Here is a 26643-nt window from a genome sequence, read left to right as displayed (position 1 = left end):
TTGCACAGAATTCAACACTGTAAGTTTATAGTTTTTTGGAGATTATTTATTTAACATTATACCTCTTAAATAGTAACAGCTGCCACCCATTCTGTAAAAGTGTCCTTGTCCCACATACAGTCATACCTTGGGTTACAGCTGCTTCAGGTTGTGTTTTTTGGGGTTGCGCTCTGTGCCGAACCCGGAAGTACTGGAATGGGTTACTTCTGGGTTTCGGCGTGCGCACATGCACAGAAGTCCTAAATCGTGCTTTGTGCATGCGCAGAAGCGCGACCCGCATGTGTGCAAACGTGGGTTGCGAACGCTGCAGGTTGCAAACGTGCCTCCCGCACAGATCACATTCGCAACCTGAACGCCCACTGTATATTCAAAAGATGTCCTCCCTAATGTCAGGCCCCAGACAACGGTGAAGGAAGCAGCCATTTTGAATTCCGCAAAATTCAAAAAGCACATCAGAACAGTACTTTCTTGGGGAAACAAATGGCAACTTCGCTAATTTTCTCCCCCCCCCCCAAGGAATTTCAATTCACCCTTTTTTTTCAATTCAGTGCAGCTCTAGTTTTTATACAGTTGTTAAAAGGACTGCACTTACATTAAATAAAAATAAATGGCTTTGAAAAGAATAGCAGTTTTGTAATGCCAAAATTAATCCACACATCATAGATGTAAAAGATTATATATAATCTGCACAAAATGTAATCCAAATTTACATTATACTTTCCATTTTAAAGATGGGGGGGGGAGAGTTGGGAGAACGGCAGCCTACCTATGCCACCTGGTGAGTTCATGGCAGAGGTATGATTTGGACCAGGACTTCCCAGCTCACAATCCCTGGCAGCATTGTTACACCAACTTCTGTCTGGGATAATTGACAGCATGAGGAGATGTTGAAGTATCAGCACTACTTCCTTTCGGGTCCACATTTCGACATTATGTTGCTATTTATGCAGATAAGAGGGACATATTTAGTCCCGAATTAGCTAATAACTCAGTATGGCAGTAGCAATGAGCAATCACAAAGCTCTTTGATTTTTACGAGGTGTTCATAATATGATTTATGTTCATTCTATATGATTTATAGGAAAAACACGTCACCTCTTCAAATACAGGTGATCTGCAAACAGCAGCCTTGCTGTGTGACCTCTTGTTAACATTGAGGTGACTCATAAAACTTAAAAGGGTTTCTGTAACCTTTTTCTATTAATAGGAGGACAAACACCATAATAAAATATAAGCAGGCAGAGTCTCCTATGTTATTTGAGAGTTATGGTTTCCAGTTTAAGTTTGTTTGTGTGTTTTTTTACAAGTACAGTGGAGGATGTTTAAAAAAGAAGCAGGAGCAGTTTATAACTTAGAATTATCTGCTGCTCTGCTTTAACAAACAAGGAAATGAAACCATCTATAGTTCTTCAGTGCTCTGCAGTCAGCATTTAGACAGCCTCACATCTTGTGAAACCCATGAAAACACAGAGACATAGAAATACAGAGAAATATATCATACAGAGGAGAGAACAGAAAAACACACAATATTTGGGAGGTATGATCTGAATTATTGTTGTTGTTGTTGTTGTTGTTACTACTAACATAATAATATTTCATTGTATTCACTTAGGATGCTTTCTCGACATCATGTTTTAACTCAGGGAGGGGCAAAATCACCCCAAATCACCCTGATTCACCTCCCTCATTAACGTTATTGAACCCCAGCACAGACCAACTGCACACCCCTAATATTTTCTCTCTCTTTTGATTAGGCTATTACTTGCTTAAACCTACTGTCAAGAATACTTATTATGGTGACCCAGCTCATTTGATATGCCAAATACTGTAATGCATTATGGTTTCAACAATTGTTTCACACACACACACACAGAGAGAGAGAGAGAGAGAGAGAGAGAGAGAGAGAGAGAGAAATTCTGCACTTATTTGGATAAGCTAAGTGCATTATGATGCTGCAAATGCCATATTATTTTCTCCAGATTCCTTTCACAATCCCAGTTAAAGTCCAAAATTATCTTAATGTGTTTTCTTATCCTGAGAATAGTCTGTCTTAATGCAGTAAACTGTGGTAGTCATAAAAACCACACAGTTGGAAAGGATCAACTAGCACAACAAACCCAACTCCCACTCTGGTGAAATGGCAGGATTCTACAAACTGTTTCTAACATGTTTGAGATAGCATTAAGGAATAGTACACGGAACACTAAAGAGAACGGAGATACTGTATAGCATTTCAAAATGCAGCAGTGTCTGCCCAGATCATGTGTCAAGTAAAGGGACGTGATTTTAACATCAAAGGGGACATCTGGTACTCCCACACTTGAGTGCTCCACAGTCGTTTGCCCAAACTCCTTCCCTCCCCTTCTCCCCCAGTCTGGCTACAAAAGCAAGCTGGTGGACTGGGAGGAAAGTACCTGGGGTGACAGACTGCAGGAAGGCAGTGTGGGGAAAAGTTCAGGTCATTAGTTGTGTACCCCCTTTTTTAAAATGACAAATTGCATTCCTCTATTTCCACCTATTTCATTTATTAGTGAAGAAAAATGGTTGCTGCAGCCACCAATGTCAGAGGCAGGGGGACTTGTTATCAACACCCTGAACCTCCTGGCTTGACTCACCCTCCTTGTAGTCACTGCTTGTCCACCTGCCCTCTCTGAGTAATCGGCATAAGTGAGGAGATAGAGCAACAGTCTTGTTTTGACAAGGTTTGGCGGGGGGTGGGGGGAGAGCAGTAGTCTGGGAAGTGGAACAGATTGAGCCCAAAGAGGGAAGATAACTGAATAGGAAGCAAGGACAGTAGCAAAGAAAAGATAGGCCAACTCATTGAGGGAGTGGGGGCTCACTCAGGGCATCTTGTCAAAAGTGACCCCCAAAACCTGGAGTCAGCATTTTGTTCAGTCTAGGCCAGGCATCCCCAAACTGCGGCCCTCCAGATGTTTTGGCCTACAACTCCCATGATCCCTAGATAACAGGACCAGTGGTCAGGGATGATGGGAATTGAAGTCCAAAACATCTGGAGGGCCGAAGTTTGGGAATGCCTGCTCTAGGCCCTCAAATGACCTATTTTATTGGTGCAAGTCTCACAACCCCATGCAATAAAGAAATAAGATGGAAAATGTCTATGTTCCTTACGCCCTGTGCAATCCCTACTTCTAGAGCTGTTTGCCACATTTATTCAACACAAAAAAGAAAGGTGATCACAATGAAAACTAAAATATAAAACCTTACCAACTGATTGATTTTTTGCTTTTTCAGATGTGTTTTTTTAATGACAAAAAAGAAAGGAGAAGAATCTTGAAAGATGTGCGGTCTGCTACTGAAAGTTACTGGAAGATAGGCTTTTTGTTTGTATATTGGAAATTGGTTAGCCAGCTGTTTGTAAGATACATGTGTCTAACTGCACAGTTTAGGAATACTAAATTAATAAAGGTTTGCAGCTGTAGTTCCCCTCCCAATTTTATCTCTATTCATAAAGGTAAAGGTAAAGGGACCCCTGACCATTAGGTCCAGTCGTGACCGACTCTGGGGTTGCACGCTCATCTCGCATTATTGGCCGAGGGAGCCGTCGTATAGCTTCCAGGTCATGTGACCAGCATGACAAAGCCACTTCTGGCGAACCAGAGCAGCACATGGAAACGCCGTTTACCTTCCCGCTGTAGCGGTTCCTATTTATCTACTTGCATTTTGATGTGCTTTCGAACTGCTAGGTTGGCAGGAGCTGGGACCAAGCAACGGGAGCTCACCCCGTCACAGGGATTCAAACCGCCGACCTTCTGGTCAGCAAGCCCTAGGCTCAGGGGTTTAACCACAGCGCCACCTGGGTCCCATCTCTATTCATATCTGGGGGGGAAATGCACTCTTGAGTCCTGTGCCGATGATTTGATATACTGGCCACACTTGTGACCTTTATGCATATAGATCAGTGCATGCTTAGACTTTGCACATTTAGAGAGCAGGCAGAGGAAGCCTATAGTGTATGCAACTTATACATACATAGGGCTCTGTTTAGAAAAGCTGATCAAAACACAGGGGCCAAGAATGAAACCAGTGTAAGACATTAGCAGGATTATTGTAAATACTTGAAGTTTCTAAAACATCTATGAAATAGAGGAGGAAAAGAATAACTAGAGTTAATTGGGATATGCAGAAGAAGAAAAAGAGAGGGTAAATTCATGGATCCAGTGAAAGAGGGAGAGGGAAGTCGAGGTTTGATATGAGAGAATTGTTTTTTAAAAAAATTGTTGAAATGTTTATTTGTTATAAATGAGAATTATACATAAACTTATATTTTTTAAAAAATATTATAACCAGTGAACACAATCCCATTTCACCATCTGTACATCAACTATCCCCACATTTAATCACCCGTGCAGGTTTTGTATGTTTGAATTTCCTTTTTAGAAACTCTTGCATAGTAACGTACAAAAAGAAATGCACTTTGTCACTCTTTCGTATTGTTGATTTTTTAAAAAAGGGAATAAAGGCTTGCTCAATTTTTAAAAATACTGGTGTTAGTTATTCTGGAGAGGGGAGAATAAAAATCTTTATGATAAGCTCAATTAGATAATGTACACCTGGGAAGAAGCTTCAATATTATAATGCAAATATGCTAATCTGGCAGAAACAGGATGAGCAATTACTCCATAGATTCTGAGGCAAATTCAAATTGAGAGACATTAATAGCCCTCCTTTATGTGTTTTTGCAATATCTGATGATATGGCCTCTTCAAGTAGTCATTAAACTAAGTAAATTTTAATCTGGTTCAATATGCTTTACGAGCATTAATCTTCACCTTATGTCTTTCATTGGGTTTGCCCTTCTTATTGACATTATATACATATTTATAAAAAGAGAGAGTAGAGAAATAGACAAAAGGAACCTTAACCGATGCCTCACATATCTAGAAAGCAAAGCAACACTACAAGATAACATGCCACTCATTTCTCCCTGAAAGACACATCATGACAATGGAAGCCACACAAATGCATGTAACAATATGCATATGACAGAGACATGTGCTGTTAAAGAATCAAACCCCCACCAACAAAACCCATAACCAGTTTCAGGTGAAATAAGCATGAGGCTAGCAGGTACTTTGTTAGAAGTTCAGAACTTGTGTGTCTTCTGCACCGCCCTATTTAGGGAAGTACAGGGGTATGGACAGAAGATCCACTGGGATCCACTAGTTGATACCTGGGTGATTTTCAGTAGATTGGGAAGTGTTCCTGACTCCCAATACTGCAGTTTAAAAACAGTAGCAACAAAATGTATATTTCTACCTAAATTAGGCTCCAAAAATGAAGGTAGCTAGCTAGGACTGGAATTTTGGGTGGAAGGACATTGAGCTCAGTTCAGTTATAGTAATGAAAATAAAATCCTTGGTTCAGCTGGTTAAGAGTGGGATGCCGATAATGTCAAGGTCCCCATATGGCACCCAACCTAGAGATAGTTCTTCAAGAGAACCATGTTGACCAAGATTGAGGATGACATGACAATTGCAAGGCTGGAGTTACTCACAAGTGGGACTATTGTCTATGGTACTGAAGGAATGCTAAAACTAAATAGGGTTGTTGGCGGCTTTGGTGTATAACTTGCTGCATATCTCCCACATCTCTCTGAGGACCAGGAAGAAGCAGTTTATCAGGTTCTATTTTCAAGTGATCTGAATTGCGCAAGACTCCTTCAGTATCTCGGGCTGCGGAAACAGTACCTAGCCCTCTCCACTGGTTAGGGTAAGTAACCCAATATGCCGCATTCCCTAATTCTGTCCTGTTTAATCCCAGTTCTTGGTGTGCACCTCTTCCTCCTTACCCATACAATACATCACAGTGTGGTGCAATATCTAATGTGAAGCCTCTTGGACACTGGTTTAGTGGTATTATTAATGTCGCAGTACTAAAGGAATGAAAATAATCACATGCCATGCTGCACTGAATATCTTCAACCAACTGTATTTTCAGAACCAGCCCTACACCTTGAACATTCCCTCTTTAGGATGCCTTTTCAGCCACTGATCTTTGGTTATAAACAAATTCAGGGGGAGACAAGAGAACCATTGGTTCTTTATTGGATAGCTTGGAGACCACAAACCACATTCAGCTATGAGTTTATTATTGAAAAGAAATGAGGTTGGGCTAACACAAAGTTTTACCTCAAGGGAGCAAACCAAGTAAACCATGCAGCAGCAAGATTACTCTGCAGTTCTTGCCCATTCACAGAACAAAATAAAAAGGCATTTTATATAAGAAACCTATAGCAAATATCGCAGAGGTTTTCTCTAGGGTCATGATTGAATAGATATAAAAATAATCTAGCTTATAGTGACAGCACAAAAAGCTACTATAAAAATATCACACAAGTTATCATCTGTGCCCCTGACACAGTACAACATGACTTAAAGAACACATTTCCTAATTTTAAAATAAGAATAAAGAGAACCCTCCCCACTATCTCCTAGTCCCATAATGTGTTGTGCAAGCTGGAACTAAAAGACAACTGAGTGACTTTTAACTGAGGTAATGCCACAGATTTGATGCCTGGCTCCTCTCTTATCTTGCTCAGGGGTATCAGTAACCCAAATGGGACTGTATGGGCATGGTACTTAACCATTTGTCACTATCTGCCCATCTTCTAGATGTTGATATATTGAATCATGAGGAAAATGTAAGTGCCTTACTTCAGGGTGCACAGACTCCTACTTCCTACTGGACCCCCTGGTATTTCAAGGGTTTTCCAGAAGGATGTGCTCCTTCAGTATGTCTGGTACCAGACATGAAAATGCAGTGCAAGGTGGAAAAACTTGTATTTTATTTTATTTTTACTATTGAGTCAAAGACTGAACTGTCCACTGGCTGCTGCACTGTCACAATTGAAAGCAGTGACCAGGGGAAAGGGAAGGAAAAGGCTAAGGAATAACCCCAAAACACATCTGGAGTGGAGTGCCTAAGATGGTTGGATGGCACCTTGTACACATCCTTCTGGCCACACAGTGGTTTGACTTCACCCCTAGAGGCACACTCTATTGTCTCTTGGGACAGACAGATGCCAACAATTTGATTATGGATTACAGCTGGTTGGCAAACCATCATACTCAAAGAGTGCTGTTCAATGGTGCCTCATCAAACTAGAGAGTGTTTTTGAGTCAAGTGCCACAGGGCTCTGTCATCAAGCCAGTACTCTTCACAATTTTTATCACTGACTTAGATGAAGAGATGGAAGGAATCTATATCAATTTGCAGATGACACAAAACTGGGAGGGATAGCCAACTTCATCTTTGCTGGAGGTCTTCAGGTAGACCTGTTAGGGATACTTTAACTACATCTATTGGGGAGATGGCGAGGTGTCCTATAATGCCTCTTCCAACAATATGATTTTACACTTTAATTATAATAATCTACTCAATTTTGTAAAGACCTAATGGCAAAATCAAGTATAAAGCAGCTTTTATTGCTTCTCTGTGTGAAATGACCATCAGCAATGATTTACAGTATTTTGTTACTACATGAATGCATGCATTTGTCAGTGGAGTACTGGCCTACTGATAAAGCTTGTAAAGTTAGGAATGGTAACATTAACTGATGCCAAGAATTGGCTCAAAATAATGACCCCTGAGATTACTGAATTTTGCATGGCTGCCTTAATTTATCCACCACATGTTGGATCAGCCCATGATAGCCTTTTCCAATATATTAAGATTGCAGCTTTCAGTGACAAAAGTGCACCAAAGATTAGATTACCCTGGGACAAAACATTGGTGTTTGAATGATGCAGCGGCACTGGGGTGGCGACACCATTTGGATTCCACGAGTTGGCAAAATGTCTTGGGCTGGCACTGTGCACAATGTATTTTTGATTGTTCCATTATTGTCATAATTTTCCACATATCCTATTAGCTGATGACTACAACCTCCTTAAATAATTTCTCCCATTTCAATAAGGATAGCTTTATGACTGCATTCCAGAGACCAGGGCATGAGAAAGGAAACAAAATGGTATAAATTTATTCTAAAAGGAAAACAGTAAATCTACATTTGGGGCTTGAAAGTTCAGAAAATGAGTTTCTAAAAGCTCACTTCATACTCATCAGAATTATTTGTTAAATTTGAAGTTTCATTCCGTTTAGCACTCATCACACCTGATTTCTGACCTGTCAACATGTCAAGAAGCTTCATTTACAAAAGGCAGCCATGCATTATTTCAACAGAATGGTGTGGGGTTTCCCCCCCCCCCAACCAATAAATACATCTTTTTTGTTAACTACAATATTATCCTTTGACAGAAAAGGGCCCAGAGAATAATTAACTTTAATAGCTTTTCTGTGAATAGAATGGCACAACAGGATAGCAAGTATAAATGAGCAAAATTTTAAATCTACCAAAAACTCACAAGAAACAAAAATTATAGGTTCAGCTTTGCTCTAGGGAAAATGTATATTTGCAATAAACGTATCAAATCCCTTAAAAAGTGCACCCATTGAAACTTCATATTTAGTCTGATTTGCTTTCCAAATCATGTAGACAGCACAGTTGCATACAATCTTTAAACAAGTATAACCACAGAGAAATGTAGAGAGATTTAAGAGAGAAATAAAAACACGATCAGCTAGCTTGTAATCTTCTTTTCTCTTATTCTCCTCCCTATAGTTGCATTAAATTGCCTGTTGAGAACAATAACATATTTGTGCTTTTATAGGTAGAATGATTTGTATTATGTAAAGATTTGGCTAACAGACTAAAGACACATTCACACTGAGCTGGATTACATGCTGTTAATAATTTTCTGGATGCTCTAGGGGACCCATAATTCTGGAAGACAAAGCTTAGCTTTTGAAATACACTCGGCAATATCACGGTAGACTTTTATTCAAGCTTCTAGAACCACAAAGATTCAATGTTAAAGTATCGTTTATGTAGAAAACCTTTTGTAAAAGTGTGTTCTCCTTCATGGAGAGCACGTGTTGCAGTGGGGTCTGTTGCTGGGGCGGGTTAGTTTGGATGGCCACGGATGTGACTGGGCTCCTCTGGTTGTTGGGGAGATTTTGATGTTGCCAATTATTGATTGACAGCCTAGAGGCTATACATTCCCTGTGTGCAGCATTGAACTTCCTCTTTTCGCTGTGCACATCGGATCACCTGCCCACCCGCCCTAATTTTAGGGCTTGTTGCGTTTGACCTTGCTATGCCTGTCATGGGGTCGTCTGCTTTTGGGGCAGGGGCCTGGTAGGAATTTGGTCCATTTGGCTGATTGGCTGGTGCCATTTGGTTTTTGCCTACTGTGCAGCAAATTGTCACAACTTGCAAGGTTGTGGTTAGGCATTGCTTTAAAAAACTGGTTGGTAGAGGGGTATGGATTGGCTGTGCCTGCCCCTCCGATGCTACTGCTGCAAGGGTATTCCGTTAAAGGAATCCAGGGCTCACCATGCTCTTGTCCGAATAGGCCACGCAAGAGCCCCTGGGAGCATTTGGGGAGAGGTAAGGGCCTAGCACCCAGCTCTATTCTCTCCCCCAAAATGTTTTCCCTTACTGACTTCGCAGGCTTGCAGGTGTCAGTTCTGTGCCTGGGCGGGGACAGATAGTCACAACCAATGCCTAAGCAACCACTCACATTTTGTATTTTAATAAAGTTGTGGCCAATATCATGCCAAAAACCTTAAACAAAAATTCTGTGTGAAGTGTGAATTTATTTGAGGGTGTCTTGGGGACCTCGACACGCAACAACCTACCTAGGCAAGTTCAAAACCTGCTGGTGGAGTTCTGTTTTAAGGAACCATTTCCTGACCTTGAGCTGCAGATTTCCATGGAGACCCCAGCTGCTAATTTGAATGTTGGCAGTTTCTGCTTGTGTGTCAATTCATTCATTATCCTCCATTCCTCACTTTAAATAAGAGCCTTTGTTGAGGTGTTTTTTATATATATTTAAAAAATGCATGTATGTTTCATTCACAGCTGCACTGGATCATGGGTGTTGAAGTTTTAAAGCTATATAAACTGTCACTCTTGTGTGTGTGTGTGTGTGTGTATTTTGCTCGTGTATTTGCAGGGGTAAAGAATAGGAAGCATGGCAAACTATTATCAGAACACAGATGTTTTTGCTTTCTCATACATGTCTCATTCAGAGGATGAAGGTGTTTTGGTCTGAATATATGTGCATAACAAGGTGGAATTCTCTCAAATATCATAGGGGAAATATATTTAACAAACATTGCATACCATGTGATCATACTATAAAGGAACATGCAGGTGAGAGGGCCTGAACCCTCTCCCCTTCGCATATTCCCTTACCCAAAGACACTCTTCTTCCAGCTTGGCTTCAGTGCCAGAATGATAGTGAAACTGTGCTTCAAGAAAAGGCTATGAGGAGGTAGGCAGAGAATGTGGCTGCACACTGAAGGAGAAGGCCAGTAGCAGCTAGTAAGCTGCCTTTCCAGGAAGCTCGGACATCAGGGATAGCTAATGTGGTGCCCTCCAGATGCACCATAAGGTGAAGGGCAGGTAATAAATCAAAGTAAGAAGAATAACAAGGTATTGGATGATGGGAATTTTAGTGCAACAACATCTGGAGGACACCATGCTGGGTACCCCTACTATATATCATCACTGATCTACTCATGGAATAACTCAAAGGCTCTCCAGAACACCATCTGAAAACAACTAGAGAAGGGCATTTTTCTGTAATTCCAGGGCAATTATATCTCCATATTCCGACTTTTCTTTATTATGAATAAACATCTGCATAGGACAGTCTCGCTCAATTTGGCATCCTCCAGATGTTCTGGACTACAGTTCTAATCATCCCTGATAAGGGTACACCTAAACCTCTGAAGGGCAGCAGGTTGGGGGAGGCTGGCATTAGTCATGTTAAGGTATCGGTTTTGGACTTGGTAACTCTTTCTATACTGCACAATCGCTTGTGTTAAATTTGTTTAGTACCTGTCAGAATCAAGTTAGAAGCCATGTGGTATAGATGTGTTCAAAGAGACATACTGCAGAATGACTACATCAAAATTAGCTATCTAGTAAAAAATTTTATAAGTTTGCCAAACAAGTTCTCAATTGACTGGACATAGTAGGAATTCTTTTTTATGACCTTTGGTCTTCAGTTCTAATTAGTTGTCTGGTCCAAATTGCTCGCAATGTAAACAATGACTGATAAATCCACGTTGGCTTCAAGAATTTATTACATTACAACACAGCTGCCAACTGTCTAACTGTTTTAATAAAAAGCTATTTTCTAAGGTTTATGTTTTATTGCATGTATGACTCCCTTTATTGGTTAGCATTTTGGAGTTGTGGAAAAGGTTATGAATTTAGAAACTGACTGCATTCATATCATATTTAAAACTTAATGCTATTTTATTAAAGACATATGGGGCTCCAAAGTACACATATTAAATGTCATGTAAGAAAAGTAGCAGTTTAAATCATGGTCAAATTCATTTTTGACATGACTCATGAGGCTTCCCAAGATCTGAACTATTTCTTTGTAAATCTGGCAGTTTAACCACACTCATAAATCATTTTCAAAGCACATTATTTCTTAATTTTAGTGCATTAGAAAGCATTTGGCCTACACAGTGAACTGTTTGTAGCAGTTATGTGATCTAACTTGTACGTTTATCCATGCAATGCTGGAGGAGGAGGAGAAAGAGTCTCCAGGTTTTATTTTAATTTTTAAAGCACTATATTTACTTCCTTTCTTCCTTTCCCTTAAACCTATGTAAAATAATTCCTGGCTTAAACAGAAATTCTGGCATACTGAACAGAAAAGGATGACTTGTATCCATTAATTTTCAGACTATATATTAGAAACACAAAAGCAGTAGCAATTTAATACTTTAGATACCCTATAGTAAACTCTTCAGAAGGAGGAAGAACTATAGATTGTAAGTCTTGTCAAGCTCCATGAAAAATTACATTTCAGCAAACTGAAGAAGTAACCAATCTTATACTTGGGTCATGATATCTTCATGATGTGGGTAATAATACATGTGCATGAACATATGACTGTTGCACATCCTCCCAATAAAGGCACACTCTGGTTACAGGTACACCTATAAAATAGCCAGGGCAGGGCAAAAATCCATTTAAAAAAAGCTTCTCCTGACGAAATGCTTAATTCATTTATTTTAAATCCGCTGTTACCTAAACCCTGGAGGAAAGGCACGATATAAATTTAAATACTACTATTTATAATAATCTAATTAAGTTATTGCTATCTATGGAAATGCAGCTAAATTTGCTAAAACTCATTTTTAAAAGTATTCTCTCTGTATTAATATCACACTGCCTAATTCTGTAAAATCCACCACAATGAAAATGGAAGGGTGTGGGGAAGGGCTGAACTGTTGTCAATACCAGTGCAACTAGTTGACCAGTGTACCAGCAGTCATCAGCAACTAAAGTCCTTCATTGGTCCATGAAAGGGAGGCCATTTCATAAAGAGGAGGTACAGAAGGGTTAGAGGAGCATTTCATTTGGGCAATTTTTCAAAAGTGAGACAATCTAATTCATACCTCTCAGACAAGCACATGGATTACAATATAACTATTCACTTCTCAAATATTTCCCTACCTGAATTCTATTAAAATGAGTTTTTTAGGATAAAAAAAGTTTTGAAATGCTTTTCTTTAAACATACATTCTGTGATAAAAGACATATATATGAATGTGTTTAAATATGAATTCTCATACAGGTTTTTTAAACAAAACAAAACAAAACAAAAAAATCCCAGTTTAATGTGGAAATGAGACAGAATGTCCTGATGAAATTCATACAGACCAGATAGACTGATCTGTCCCTTCCTGTTTCCATGTAAAAGGTTCCAGTAGGGTTGGATTAGGCCCCAGGCAAAGCACTGCCTGCCCCCTGACATTGCTGGACCCTAGTGAGGGTACCAGGTATCAGCTTGAACAGCAAAGGGGCAAGCAGTAACATCAGTGAGTAGCTACTGGAACTTTCCACACAATTGGCCCCGATCACGGCCAATGGCCATTGTGGGAAATTTCAAATGGTGTTTCTAAGCAGCCAGGCATTGGCAATAGGAGGTCCTGGTGGGCTCCAGAGCCACGGCATTTCCCTGACCATGCCTCACACAAACTTCTGGCCTGGGTTCATTCCACACCATCTCCAGTGGGAAATGATCTGTCTGCAGGACTTCGAAAGACCTCTAGCTGAAAACTTGGAAAGCCACTGCCAAGGCAGTGAGGACAGCTCTGAACTAAAGCTGTTGTTCTTATTTAATCACTTTTCACATCGCAGCTGCCACAGACTAGGTTGACATTTACAATGAACTATCCCTAACACCCCCATGTTCTTTTTCCTGGTTGGTCAGCACTCTTTCAGATCGCAACAGGACATATGTGACATTAGGCTCATTATGCCACAATATTCATTGGTTTTATTATTATTATTATCTCACACTGAGCAGCCTTTGTTGTTTTCTTGTCCATTTCCCAGTTTGGAGAAATATTTCAGTGCCCTTCATAGACCATTTTGGTTTTCACCATCCTAAATAATTTTCACAGATTTGGACACCTCACTGCCCATCCCATGTGCCATCTAAATAGACCAATACCGCAGACTAATTACTGCGGCTAGACTGAATGTCCTTGATTCGGCGGTTTTGAGGGGAAGATTTGGAGGAGCCCCATACAGTCAGAGAATGTGCCATTGTGCCTTGGGTGAGGTAGAATCCACAGAACACATTCTACTGAGTTGTCCCTTTTATAATGATTTAAGGCAATATCTTATAGACCCGTATTTATCTCAGTTTAGTTCCCGACCAAGAGAACGGCAGGCAGCATATTTGCTAAACAAGCCCACTGGGAAAATAACCTTCTCAGTGGCTAAATTCCTCTTCCTGGCGCTCAAGTGTCGGAAACGTATAATCGAACGTCTTGATGTGGGTTATCTGTAGGAGGTTTAGTAGCGCGGTCATACCCCATTTATGTATCCCTCTGATGCCTTCAGTTTTATATTTTTATGTATCCCTCTGATGCCTTCAGTTTTATATGTTTATCTTTGTATTGAGAAATGTTTTTTTGTTTCTGACTATCGGTCGAATAAAGTATATTGATTGATTGACCAATGATATTATTTTGTAAGGGACGCGGATGGCATTGTGGTCTAAACCACAGAGCCTAGGGCTTGCCGATCAGAAGGTCGGCGGTTCGAATCCTCACGACGGGGTGAGCTCCCATTGTTTGGTCCCAGCTTCCACCCACCTAGCAGTTCGAAAGCACGTCAAAGTGCAAGTAGATAAATAGGTACCACTCCAGAAGTTGTCTGCGGACAAACGCCAGCTGCCTCGGCCTATAGAGCAAGATGAATGCCACAACCCCTGAGTCATCTGTGACTAGACCTAATGGTCAGGGGTACCTTTACCTTTATTATTTTGTAAGACCATAGTAGTGGGTCACATCTCAGCACCACAGCAAATGAGACATAATAAATGCATTCATACCACTTTCGCCAGCTGATGAGCCAAGTACATCAACATACAGACCAATATAAAGGTCCTTTCAGATTACTGTTTTGGCACTGATAACAAGAAAGCAAACACCCATGCTCCATAACATTTTATAGTAAAATCTAAAAAGATTCTGCTCGGAGCTTCTTGTGCTAAGATTTAAGTCAACAACAGTGCTCCTTCTATAGTAATTCTCACAAAACTTGAGGGACCTTTATATTCACATCTACTTTTCTTTAAAATGCAGTGTTCCAGGATTTTAAAAATAAATTTATCAAAAGGAAAGTGATTCCATCTTTCAAAAGCATCAGAATACAATGGTGATAAACTTACGTCTCTCTAAACCAAGTCAAAAATCTTACTCTACATCATTCTGTTTTAGCCTTTTAGTGTCCATATTTTATGAAATATAACACCAAAAAAGAAATTCCAGAGTGAGCACCAATATATAGATCCTGTACTTTATGTCCACAAATGTACATTCTGATCTTCATATGAGCTAGTTGCTATTTGAAGCAAAATGCCTCTGCATCACTTACATGTAATTTTAAAAAATGCAATGGCACAGCAGTCAGTAACGTCCCAACCACAGCACGTATTTTGCCATTGTAGTGATTCTCAAGATTAGGATGGAAGTCTGCAATACAATTTGTCTTTCTGAACTTTCACCAAATAAAATTGTCCCATATCTATTGGCTGTTGTTGACAGCTACCAACCAGATCCAATTATACTAACCGTTTCCTGAGATCCAGAAAAGCAAGTCACTGGCTCTTTGTGTCCTTGCCACACTTTCACTCACCAAAGTGATTAATTTCAAGATTATTGTGTGCATATCAGAATTTCAATATTATTGCGTGCATATAAGAATGCCACTCAACCTTGGAAAACAATTAAACATTAAAAACATTTTTTTAAAAATTCCAAAATTTTAGCTCCATCAAATTAATGCCTTGAGAATAATTTGTTGTTTTCTAATGTGCATAGCTTGGAGCCAAAATGAACTGTTTTGGTTTTTTCCTAGCAATTAGTCAAAGTTATTGGGGGGGGGGGAGAGAATTATGGGAAGAAATATTGCCTCCAAACAGGTGGCCATTTCTCAGCTTGTGTTGGGTGGCCTACCATTAACAACAATGGCAGGCATTTTTGGCCAGCAGGGCATGAAGCACTAGGACCCATAGCTGCCAAGTTATCCCTTTTTTTAAGGGATTTTTCCTTATGCTGAATAGGCTTCCTCGCGAGAAAAGGCAAAACTTGGCAGCTATGCACTAGGATGGGATGAGAGCAAGGTCAAGGCAAAGTGACCTGGCAGCAGCAGGAGTATTTGACTGGCTCCACAGATGTGCTCGTGTCTCCCCACCTACTCTACTCCACCCTGTCCTGTTAAGAATATGCAGTGCTGTTGTTAGGAAGCTGGTGGCTTTTCTCTGCCTTTTAAGGTTCTGTTATTGTTCTTGCTGCTGTCTGTAGCAGCACCAACAGTGAGGGCCTCCGTCTTTGCTTCAAAAGCCGTTTCTCCCCACAGGGCCCTGTAACAAATCCTACATTTGTGGGATTCCAAGGGGAACCAGATAGGAGCTAGTCTGCTAGACCCGGTGATTTGTCGTAAATACTGCTGCCACCAGAGCCAGCAGCAATCTATTTAAAAAATTGAGAGACTGTCACTGCTGTCAATGGTGAGCTCCACAACCTGTGTGTGAATTTTACTCCTCTCCAAAAGCAAATGGGATGGTAAACTGGGGGGCGGCTATTTCACTGCAACACAATTGGTGGGAGGCTGAAATGTTAGAAAATATAATCATTTCTAATTCTATAAAAAAAATTAAGGTATCAAAGTAATTACTAAAATTGACAGAGTTTATTGTCAGGAGTGCACAGGAGGAAGGGGTTGGTATTGGGAGAAAAATATCCACTGGGGAAAATTTACCAACTAATTCCAGAAAAACAAAAAAAATTCCTTCAGTAGCACCTTAAAGACCAACTAAGTTTATATTTTGGTATGAGCTTTCGTGTGCATGCACACTTCTTCAGATACGAAGAAGTATCTCTGGTTAATTCCAGAAAGGCAGACATATTTTGGTCTCTTCCAGTGACCACTTAACAAACACATTCCAAACAGCTTTTGGAGAAAGCAACCTCCAGTAATTTGAAACTGCCAAGGCAGAAGATCATTACAAGGAAGTTGGACTATTGCCAAGGTTTTAGGATTAAACACCTATGACATAAAAGCAGAATGGGGCTGTTAATGGCTACAAATGGTGTTAATGGCTACAAATGGTGGGGACCCTGATTCCATGACTCACAGAAATAAAGTAGGAAGTCTAGCTCTTGACTTTTGTAGAAGCAGGAACATTTAGAGTTTCTATCAGGACTGAATAAGCTGATACCATATTTTACACTGGCTGTTATAGTGCCTATGCTGGTAGGTAGACATATTGTCCTAATGAGAGAACACATGTTTTAATCCCACTGTCAATTTCTGAAAGCTGGATATAGGAGAAGACTCCCTTTAGATAGTAGACTGTGGCTTACTGGCTTGTGATCCTTGACACCAGCAAAAGGAAACAGTGGCTTGTAGTTTTGTAGCACACCACTTAAACTCCTCCTTACTATTAGGAGGAAGCAACTTGGCCGGATTAAATGAAGGATGGCAGCTTTAAACAAATCTAGAGGGTTGGTTATGGTTATTGAGAAAGGAGGAAGAGACCCTGCCAGCATCAGTGTTCCCCAAACACCCCCTCCTCCCACCATGGACCACTGGAAAATTGCTCTCTCTCTCTCTCTCTCTCTCTCTCTCTCTCTCTCTCTCTCTCTCTCTCTCTCTCTCTCTCTCTCTCTCTCATGAGTTAGGATGCCCAGGTAAGGAGAGAGATACTTATGCATTTTTTGCACAATACACAGAACCACTTTAAGCCACCCAAGTCTTGCTCTGGGCCCCTTCTTTGCCCATAGACTAGGAGCACCTTCCATGCCACCTTCCCAAAACCTGCCTGATTTTGAGAAGGCGGCGTAAGGGCTCTTGCGATGCTGGCGCAACCCTGGTAGAGTGGTACCTCTGGTTACAAACGCTTCAGGTTGCTCCTGGTTGTGAACTTTGCCCCAGGATGCAAATGGAAATCGTGCACTGGAGGCATGCACGCAGTGGGAGGCCCCATTAGTGAAAGCGCGCCTCAGGATAAGAACAGTTTCAGCTTAAGGACGGCCCTCCAGAACGAATTAAGTTCGTAACCAGAGTTACCACTGTACTGCATTGCCAGAGACCCCAGGCTTCCTGGCATAGGGGAGCTGGGACCTGGAGACGTAGTGCCAGGCGAGACAGGGCACAGCTTTTTGCACTCCCAAACCTGCATGTCCAGACATATGGCATCCCTAGGACTACTTCATTATTTTTCTATCATAGCAATTACAATGTACTGCACTAGATGTTATATGGTTTTCAATTGTATTTTTACAAACATGCTGTGGACCACAAGTGGTCTATAGAACCCCTGATCTAAATGTTCGAAAGCAGCAGCATTTATAAACAGCCCCCCCCTCATCAGGTTGAGCTAGTAGTGGATCGGATTACAGGAATCAGGAAGTAGAGAGGGAGGGGAGAGGCTCTGACAGCATGCGATACCCTCAACACCGAGTAGAGAAGGAAGCAGCAGGGAAGGAAATGACGGGATTGGCCATTGGCTGTCCCAGAAGGACGGCCCTTCCCCCCGACGCCTGAATTGAGGCGCACAGCACCCCATAGGGCGAGAGGGAGGCGCTTTGGGGTTCCCAAGCTGTTATGTTGGGCACGAAACAGGAAGAAGCCATTGCGAGGTTCTGACTCGGACCAAGCAGACATGTTTTCCGGACTCCATGCACTGCAAATAATATGCACAATAAAAAAAACACCTGAAAGACAAGGAGGTGTGGAGTGTCTTTACTCAAGAGTAGCCACAAGAACCTCTGACAGTGACTTTAAAGCATTTTAAAACAGCTTCTAAATACAGACAGGTTGTTGACCAGGCATCTCCAAACTTCGGCCCTCCAGATGTTTTGGACTACAATTGCCATCTTCCCCGACCACTGGTCTTGTTAGCTAGGGATCATGGGAGTTGTGGGCCAAAACATCTGGAGGGCAGCAGTTTGGTGATGCCTGTTGTTGACCATAGTGAAGCTGTGCTGAGCTCCAGCACAAATTAAACCATGATTTTAGACTAGTGGTCCATGCCATTGTTTGTTTGTTTGTTTGATTTATTTATTTATTTATTTATTTATTTATTTATTTATTTCTAACAGCAGTGTAGTCAAAGGAAGGAACGAGTAAGGAGAAAAAAACCACCCCTGTCAAAGATGCCTTTTTAAACCAATAGGCCAGAAAAAGCAGGAGAATGCTCCTGAGCGTCTATAAAAGTTTCCAACTCAGTCTTTGTCACTGGGCTGAAAATCTAAGAGACCTGCTCTTGTGAACTGAAGATCATTCTCTTTTATGCTCTCCCCTCTACCTTTACCAAACAGAGCTTTGCCAGAGTCGTTTTTGGGTACACTTCCAAGTAAGACCATGGCAATCGTAGTTATTGGCTGGCTGCAACTTCTGCAGTTGTGCTGACCTATCCTTACCACCATTCCCACCTATCATACACTATTCTCCCCCATCCATATATGCCAGCAGCCATGGCACTGCTGGTGAAAATAGAAAACCCAGGAAGGATACCAGCTGTTCTCTTTTTCCTTTTGTATACCAGTTTTGCTTTAAGTGCCCTGATACCTAATTTAAGTGGCACTGATAAAAGCCAGAAGGCTCATACTCAGAAGTCAAACTTCCAAGATGTATATCAGCAACAAAGGACATAAAGAGTTGGAAAAATGTATATATTTATCTTAGGGTTCAGAACTGTATATTAAGTTTTCTTTTAATGTTCTTAGGCCCATAAACTGATTGCTGCTTAGAAGAAAGAGTCCTTCTGTTTAACACATTTTTGCTGCAGTGCCCCAAATGAATCAGCCAGATTTAAAAGCAATAAAGCGCAACATACCCTTTCATACCTCTCCCCCATCCCTTTTTGTGGCCCATTCTTGTGAAATAAAAGCAAAGGGTGAAAATGTGGTAATTGTTTTCCTAACCACGTCCCTGATTTCACAGGGATCATTTCAAGCGACTTCTCCTGCCTTTATCATTACCTTTCAGAATTTTTGTGGTGGAATACTTATAAAATATAAAAGATTATTGGAAAACTATTACGAGCAATACCAGAATCTGCAGCAGAGACAGAAAGAGTGTTTTTTTTTTTACACTACTTTGGACTTTCTTGTGGGTTTCCCTAAACCACAAGTGAGGCCCACCCGCTTTGGAATGCCCTCACTTTTACATTATGTAAAAACACAAGGAAGCCCAATTGCACAAGTGGAAATTTTAATACACTCGCTGAATCAACAAGGATGCAATCACAGAACAGAAGCCCATCATTTTGCCTCCAGTTTATCCATTGGAACATTGCCTTGTGCATGAATTTTAAACACAGCTCAAAATATTAATAATATAGGCGGCTCTAAACTTATGCCGGCTTATGTTTCAGTGTTTTGAGCCAAAATTGAGTACAGTCAAAATATATTGGGTTCAATGGCTGGTGGGATTGGCAAAGTTCCGCCCCCCAAATGCCCACCCCCATATATATATATATATATATATATATATATATATATATATATATGCCAAGCACATTGCTGAATGCACACAAGCTAAATGTGCATAAGTTGTGAGTTACCTGCATGACATAATAAAGTAATAGTGTCTGTAACATAAGGAAACATTTGAGAAATCATAACTCTTGACAATGCAAGTGCTTTTTCTGTTTCAGTTTGCCTACAGACTGGATGGAACTATCCCAGATTGACACTCTACGGCAGGCATCCCCAAACTGCGGCCCTCCAGAGGTTTTGGCCTACAACTCCCGTGATCCCTAGTTAAGAGGACCAGTGGTCAGGGTTGATGGGAATTGTAGCCCAAAACATCTGGAGGGCCGAAGTTTGGGGATGCCTGCTCTACGGCATATAATATAGGGAGTTGAAGCACATCATGCAATCATGTGTGTATTTTCACCTGTGAAATGTTGGGGTGGGGAGTGCTGTTTCAGCAGATAAATTTGTGATTAGAAAAGTGAGAATAGGAAAATCTATTGGTTTACTCTGCAAGAGACCACCCTTCTTTCATTTAAAAGCCAAGAGGACAATTATTATTAATAACAATAACCCAATAGGTTATCAAGAGTTCAAAATATACCTTAGCAGGGTATGAAATGGCCCCAAAGAGCAAGCATAAATGCAAATGCGTATGTGTACTAAGGCAGAGACTTAACTTCTAGAGGAATAGTTCTAGAATTCCCCCCTATCTTACACAGCAGACTTGAAAACTTTACAATTGGGGGGTCTCAACAGTCTACTTAACAAACTCCCCACCCCTACAAGTCAACCCATACACAATTCATCCTTTAATAGCCAATCTTGCTTTTCCTCATGGTACTTGCCACATGATGGAGGCAATTCTGATGCTCAGAATCATCTATGCTATTAGCAGGGCATTGAGGAGAATGTATTTATTCCTCTTCTCTCAATTCCTCATTTTTTTCTGTATGGAGGCAAATTTCACCTCCAAATAAAACTGTTTGTGGTGCAGTAGTTCATCACATGATGGAATACTCTTTCCAATGTCCAAACTTCATGCCCACAGAAAACTAGATGGCAGTGGGAGGGAGGAAGCATGCAAGGTCAGCCACCTCTCAGATATGCTAGCACATGTATAGCGATACACAGGAACCTTTTTTTCTGTGAAAGGATGGAGCATTCCATCATGGGAGCTACCACCAGCAGTTCTGAAGTGCTTTGCCCCTGACATGCGGGTGTGAGAAGTAGGCTACAGTTATATTAGTTTCCACATTAGAAGAGGTTCTCTATAGTAGCAGTGTTACTACTATAAACACAGAATGCAATCCAGAGGACATTAGGTATGCCTGGGGCCCAATTTTATATGAATGCACGTTTTAACCCTTTGAGTGGATGGAACAGAGTACTATTACTCATGGAAACCTGCTTAATATTGAGACAGAACAGTGGTCTATCTAGCCCACTAATGTCTGCACTGACTGGCAGCTCTCTAGAGTTTTGAACAAGAATCTCTCTCAGCTGGAGTTGCCAGGGACTGCACCAAAGCTGGAGAATTTCCCATGTGCTCTAGTACTAAGCTGCAGTTCTTCTCTCATGGGAGAAATATAATCATGTTAATGGTGATTTGATAAATTCATAATTCCCCTGAACATGTAAAGCCCTTTTGCCTTCAGTATACAAGAGGAAAATCCAATATTTTCTTGAAGCTTTTTGTACACGGGTGCTAAGCCCATGCTTTACCTCTTTTGAGAACTCCACAGTTCTACACAAAATAGATGCTCTCTCTGTTCTCTGTCTCCACGCCCACCCTGCAGCTGAACATCCAAGTCCTTCCGGTATTACTGTACAAGCTTTGAACAGAATAAGGGCACAGCTCTAAATAATTATGTCAAAGAAATGACAACTGTGCTCTTTGCAGGAGTAGGGATGAATAATTACAAGGCTGGGACATAATTAAGCAATTTTGGCTGTCGTATTCTTGAGCTGTCATTTTGATGTGAAGAGCTGTCAGCCCAGCAACATGCTTTGCACTGGACAGGCATCTTCCACTTTGATCTACGCTTACGCCAGCAAAATGAGGTCATGGTTTGGTCATTAAATGAAGCTTCCTTGTCTGGCACGATGCCCCTTGCCCAGCCAGGCTTACAAGATTTTTATTTCAAAAAAAATCAAGCATGAGACTACATTCAATATTTTGACATCTCTAAATATAAACATCACTGGGTAATGAAGTTCAGATCGCTTTACATGGCGAGACAGAACAGAGCGTCGCAATGTTAAGCTGTTTTCTAATGAATGACTGTATCTTCCCTGTAACGACAGTCCCATCACAAACAGACTTTAAGCAACAAAAGATGAAATGAAGCAAAGCAGAAGAAAGCAGCATTCTGTTAAGAAAAATAAAAAAACTAGAGGAAGGCATGGAGTTAGACAAAATTAAATATTTATGATTTCACGAAGATTGGTGAATGCTAGCTCCTTGTGCATTTGAGTAAACATAAGCTAGTTGGATGAAAATATCCTGCCTTGAGTCTCATTTCATGTGTTGTTTTCAGAAGGGTAACTTGCTCTCTAAAGATTTTTATGTCAAGCATGAGATGAAAGCAATTCCCATGGAACTTTCTCCGCCACCCACCCCCACCCTATCGTCCATTGTTTGCTTCTGCTGAATAAGCTGTTTATTTCCAGTTTATCATTATGGAAGAAAGTTAACCTCACATTTAGATTTCTCTCTGGGGAAAAGGGTCTGATGGGAGTAGCACAATTCAAAGGAAAGTAATTCCATGTCATATCAGCTAATATTTTCAACAACATTCTTTCCCTTTGGTGACTGTAGTGTGCATCACCCCTCATTGGTGAGTGTAGAATATGTATGTATGTATGTATGTACGTACGTACATGCATGCATGCATGCATACATACATACATATTTATATATGCTGTGGTTAATGTGAATTCAATTAGCATGTGCATACACTCCAGTACACAGGTACACACACAATGGTATTATGAACAGGAGATTTCATGCATTGTGCGGCAGCAGTTGTTAATTTATAAAGCATCTTTTTCTAGGAAAAAAACCCTACTGCATGTTACTCTATTATTTCTTCTGGTAATCTCTATCATTAAGGGTTACCCGAGTTGGTTCTGTGGTGCTGCTTCCTGGACAAAGACTGACCCGGTGACGCAGCTCCGTCCCACCCTTCCCTTCCCTTCCCTGCAACTAATCAGACCACCCCACCCTAAACCTCTGAGTGACATCTCCGGAGAATCAAGGTAGTGAGTGGTGCTGCCATTAACCAATGGTTCCGTAGGCAGGCAGGAGCATTATGTTGCTCTGGGTTAGGGCTGCGCCTGTCAATGAGGACGGTGGGATGGTGGCACTTTATGCTTGTACCAAACTCCCACAAGTGCTTTCTGTTCAAGGCACTCAGCCAGTGACAGAAGCTCTTGTAAGCTCAGGAACGGGCAGTGGTCCAGAACAGAGGCAGAGGGAGTGGGGTGTTATGGAGGTTAAGAGTGTGAACTGTGAGCCAGAATCTCATCCACGGACCCCTCTCTTCCTCTCCTATCTGAGCTTTTTTTTCTGGTGGAATGCGCAGGAACACAGTTCCAGGACCTGTTTTCTAGAAAAAAGGCACTGTCTTTAGCAGACTACAAGCATGGGCTGGGAGAGAAGCAGACCAAGTCAAGTGATGCTGTGTTGAGCTGCCCAGGTGGTGATATTTGGATCACATGTTGCTCATACACCAGGGACAGAAGATACTGTGGTTAAATCAGACTTTGATATGGAATCTTCGGTATAGCATCAAATACTGGTAGGGCACATGACCTATAGCAGATTATAAGACTTAATATACGAATATTGCTCATGCTTCCCCAAAGCCACCTTTTCAGTGAGTGTTTGCACAATTAAAACTTCATTGTGTAAAGAGTTTAAAATGTATGCCTGAGCATTTGTACATACAGATGTTGCGCACCAAATTTGTTTTCATAGATTCCAATCCCCTCTACTGTTCCTTAGGATAAACCAATATATTTGTAACATATAATAAAGTATAATAATAATAATTCTACTGCACACCAAGAAGCATTTGCTCATGACATCCAAAATGTTTATAGAAGAGAATATATTATGCTAGGTAAGACCTAGTAATTCTGTAGCAAGCAATTTTAGAAAGGCCTATCTCAATGTTAAATTTGTACCTTGCACTAAAAGGATTGGGGAAATAAGTATATGTTTTAGAATAAGATTTAGCGGATAACTAATTCAAAAATTATACAGCTTGGGACATGGAACTGAATTACTAGAACAAAGCATCAAGACGTGATACTATCTTCGCGAATTGAAACACCTTGGTTAAGATAATGGATAGATAACTGAACAATGCAGAATTATAGCCAAATAAAAGCACATTTCTGAATTTTTTTGATTGGGCCAAGACACATGTCTATTTCAAATAATATAACTATCAGCAGCATTAAAGTAAAATATGGAGATATTTATAGAGAGTAATATAGTATGAGAACGATTACAAACAGATGACAGAATAAACATAAGGTTTTTTTTATGTGTTCAACTGTTGCATTTTACAGGATTTAGCAAAGGAGGAAGCCTTTCATAAGAGCTTCAAAGTAAATTCTTTCATATATTACAGACTGCATTGTAAGAGCTGAAATAGCTAAAGGCTCTAGTAAACAATGTGTCAAACCAATCTCCAAATAAGAACTGTTAAAACTTTAATAGTTATAAAATGAACAGCTCTGAATTAATTTGTTTTCTAGTGCAAACATACAGCCGATAACAAATGTATCTAGCTACACTTCTATGCCCCCCAAATGCAGTTTACTTCTGTAACTGCTATATTGCTCTTTAGGATAATTGGATATCTGCAATATTTTTTTGCCAATATATTATAAAATACACTAGTGTGTAAGAAGTTGCTGAATGAAACCCATGATTGAGTTTTAGATAGCTAATAATTCCAAGAGCAAAAATACCGATCTATGCAGATTATGTGGTAACGCACTGATGTACATGGAAAATGTATGTTGTTGTTTTTTCAGAGTAAACCACACTCACTTTGCCCAGTTTGAGAGCCACTGATGCAGAAAGCTTGACTCTAAAACCCCCAATTGAGTGATTCTTTCTCCACCATCAGCTCACCACAATATAATCAAACTTGGGGTCTTCTCCCCAAGGTTATCTTCTGCACAAGCCCTGTTGAAATCCAGGATTCCCACCACTGGTTCGGGAAGCAGGGTACAGATAAGCTTAGCTGCAATCCATAACTATCCTGTTGTTTCATATGAAATACTTCATTTTAATGTGGTTTTCCCCAAACCAATCCGAATTTGGAAAAATAAGAGCTACATTGTATTTTAAGCTGGTGTTGTGTACACACTGAGTTGGATTCAAAAGTGCCCCGTGTGATGAGAAAGGCAATTCCACTGGTCCATGGTGCCTCCTCCCAAATTTCTATCCCTTGTTGCATTCTCAGCTCCCAATAATGGAACTGAGGGATATGGAGGGATGGGGTGGGAAAGCTCCACTGTATGAGCAAAATTCAACCCACACGTCTCTGCATCCATCCTTAAGTATCACATTTGTTTATACAGGAGACTTTCCCAGTGAATACGACCACTCTGTCGAATTGCTTCATAGATTAAAGGTTAATAAATTAAAGGTCACCAAGCACAATGAGATAAACACAAACAAAAGAGAAGAAAACTGAGGCCTTCATTGCTGTACAGAACAAATGCCACAGTACATATGTCACAAAAATTCCCTCTCCACGTAACATACCAAACACTTGCTGACATGCTTCAATTCTTTAAGTTACTACTAAGCAGGACACTCTCTCACAAGTGCAGTGACAAGGCTTAAAAAGCAAACTTAAGAAATGTTCATGTTTTGACTGCCACCTAATATCAGTTACCTGACATCCAGGAGTATGTTCTGCAAAAAGCGTAGATCTGACTATTACTAAAAATGGCTTCAGCAGCAAGATTCTAGATCTGAAATGTTAAGTTCCATAAACATCCCTACAGCCTTCATTCAGTCACTTACCTTTGTATCCACAGGCTTCACCACTTTCATAAAAGAACCCCTCAAAATGGCTTCCTCACGTTCACTTCTGCCAACTTTCCGAGAGTCCAGAAACTTCAAGTTGGTTAATTTGTGCAGAACAAAATACCTGTTTAAAAACAAACAAACAAACAACCCTTTAGGTTAAGAATTTCCATTGACCTAAGACTAGGAATGGAAGGATTTGCCCATTTCATTTCTCATTTTTCCATTCTTAAAATCAGCTCTCCATATTTTGCAGCACTTTGCAAAATAACAATAATAATAACAACCAAATCCTAATGGAAATTCATCAGCATTTTAGTATGAATTTCTCCTAATAAACACAATTTTCTGTAATGTTTTGAATAATGTACCCATTTTTTGCAAGCAATTTCCCCTAATATAATTAATTCATATGTTATTTTCACTAATATCTGCATGTTTATGCACACTTTCCTCTACCAGATGCATTTTTG

The 26643-nt window shown here is 40.5% G+C and overlaps 1 protein-coding gene across 2 annotated transcripts in view; it reads right to left on the bottom strand.

Annotated features, from left to right (window-relative positions):
* LRMDA (leucine rich melanocyte differentiation associated) overlaps positions 1 to 26643 on the bottom strand; it is a 743869-nt gene that overhangs the window by 269739 nt on the left and 447487 nt on the right. For both annotated transcript variants that reach the window (XM_088670119.1, XM_060275030.2), the window contains exon 5: positions 26168 to 26294. In XM_088670119.1, coding sequence (XP_088526245.1) covers positions 26168 to 26294 — 127 coding nt within the window. The remainder of the gene's footprint in view (positions 1 to 26167; positions 26295 to 26643) is intronic.

The sequence above is a fragment of the Zootoca vivipara genome, chromosome 5, assembly GCF_965207765.1.
Source record: "Zootoca vivipara chromosome 5, rZooViv2.hap1.1, whole genome shotgun sequence".
In the NCBI taxonomy this organism is placed as follows: domain Eukaryota; kingdom Metazoa; phylum Chordata; class Lepidosauria; order Squamata; family Lacertidae; genus Zootoca; species Zootoca vivipara.
Note: the sequence above shows the minus strand (reverse complement) of the source record. Positions and strands in the feature narration are given on the sequence as shown.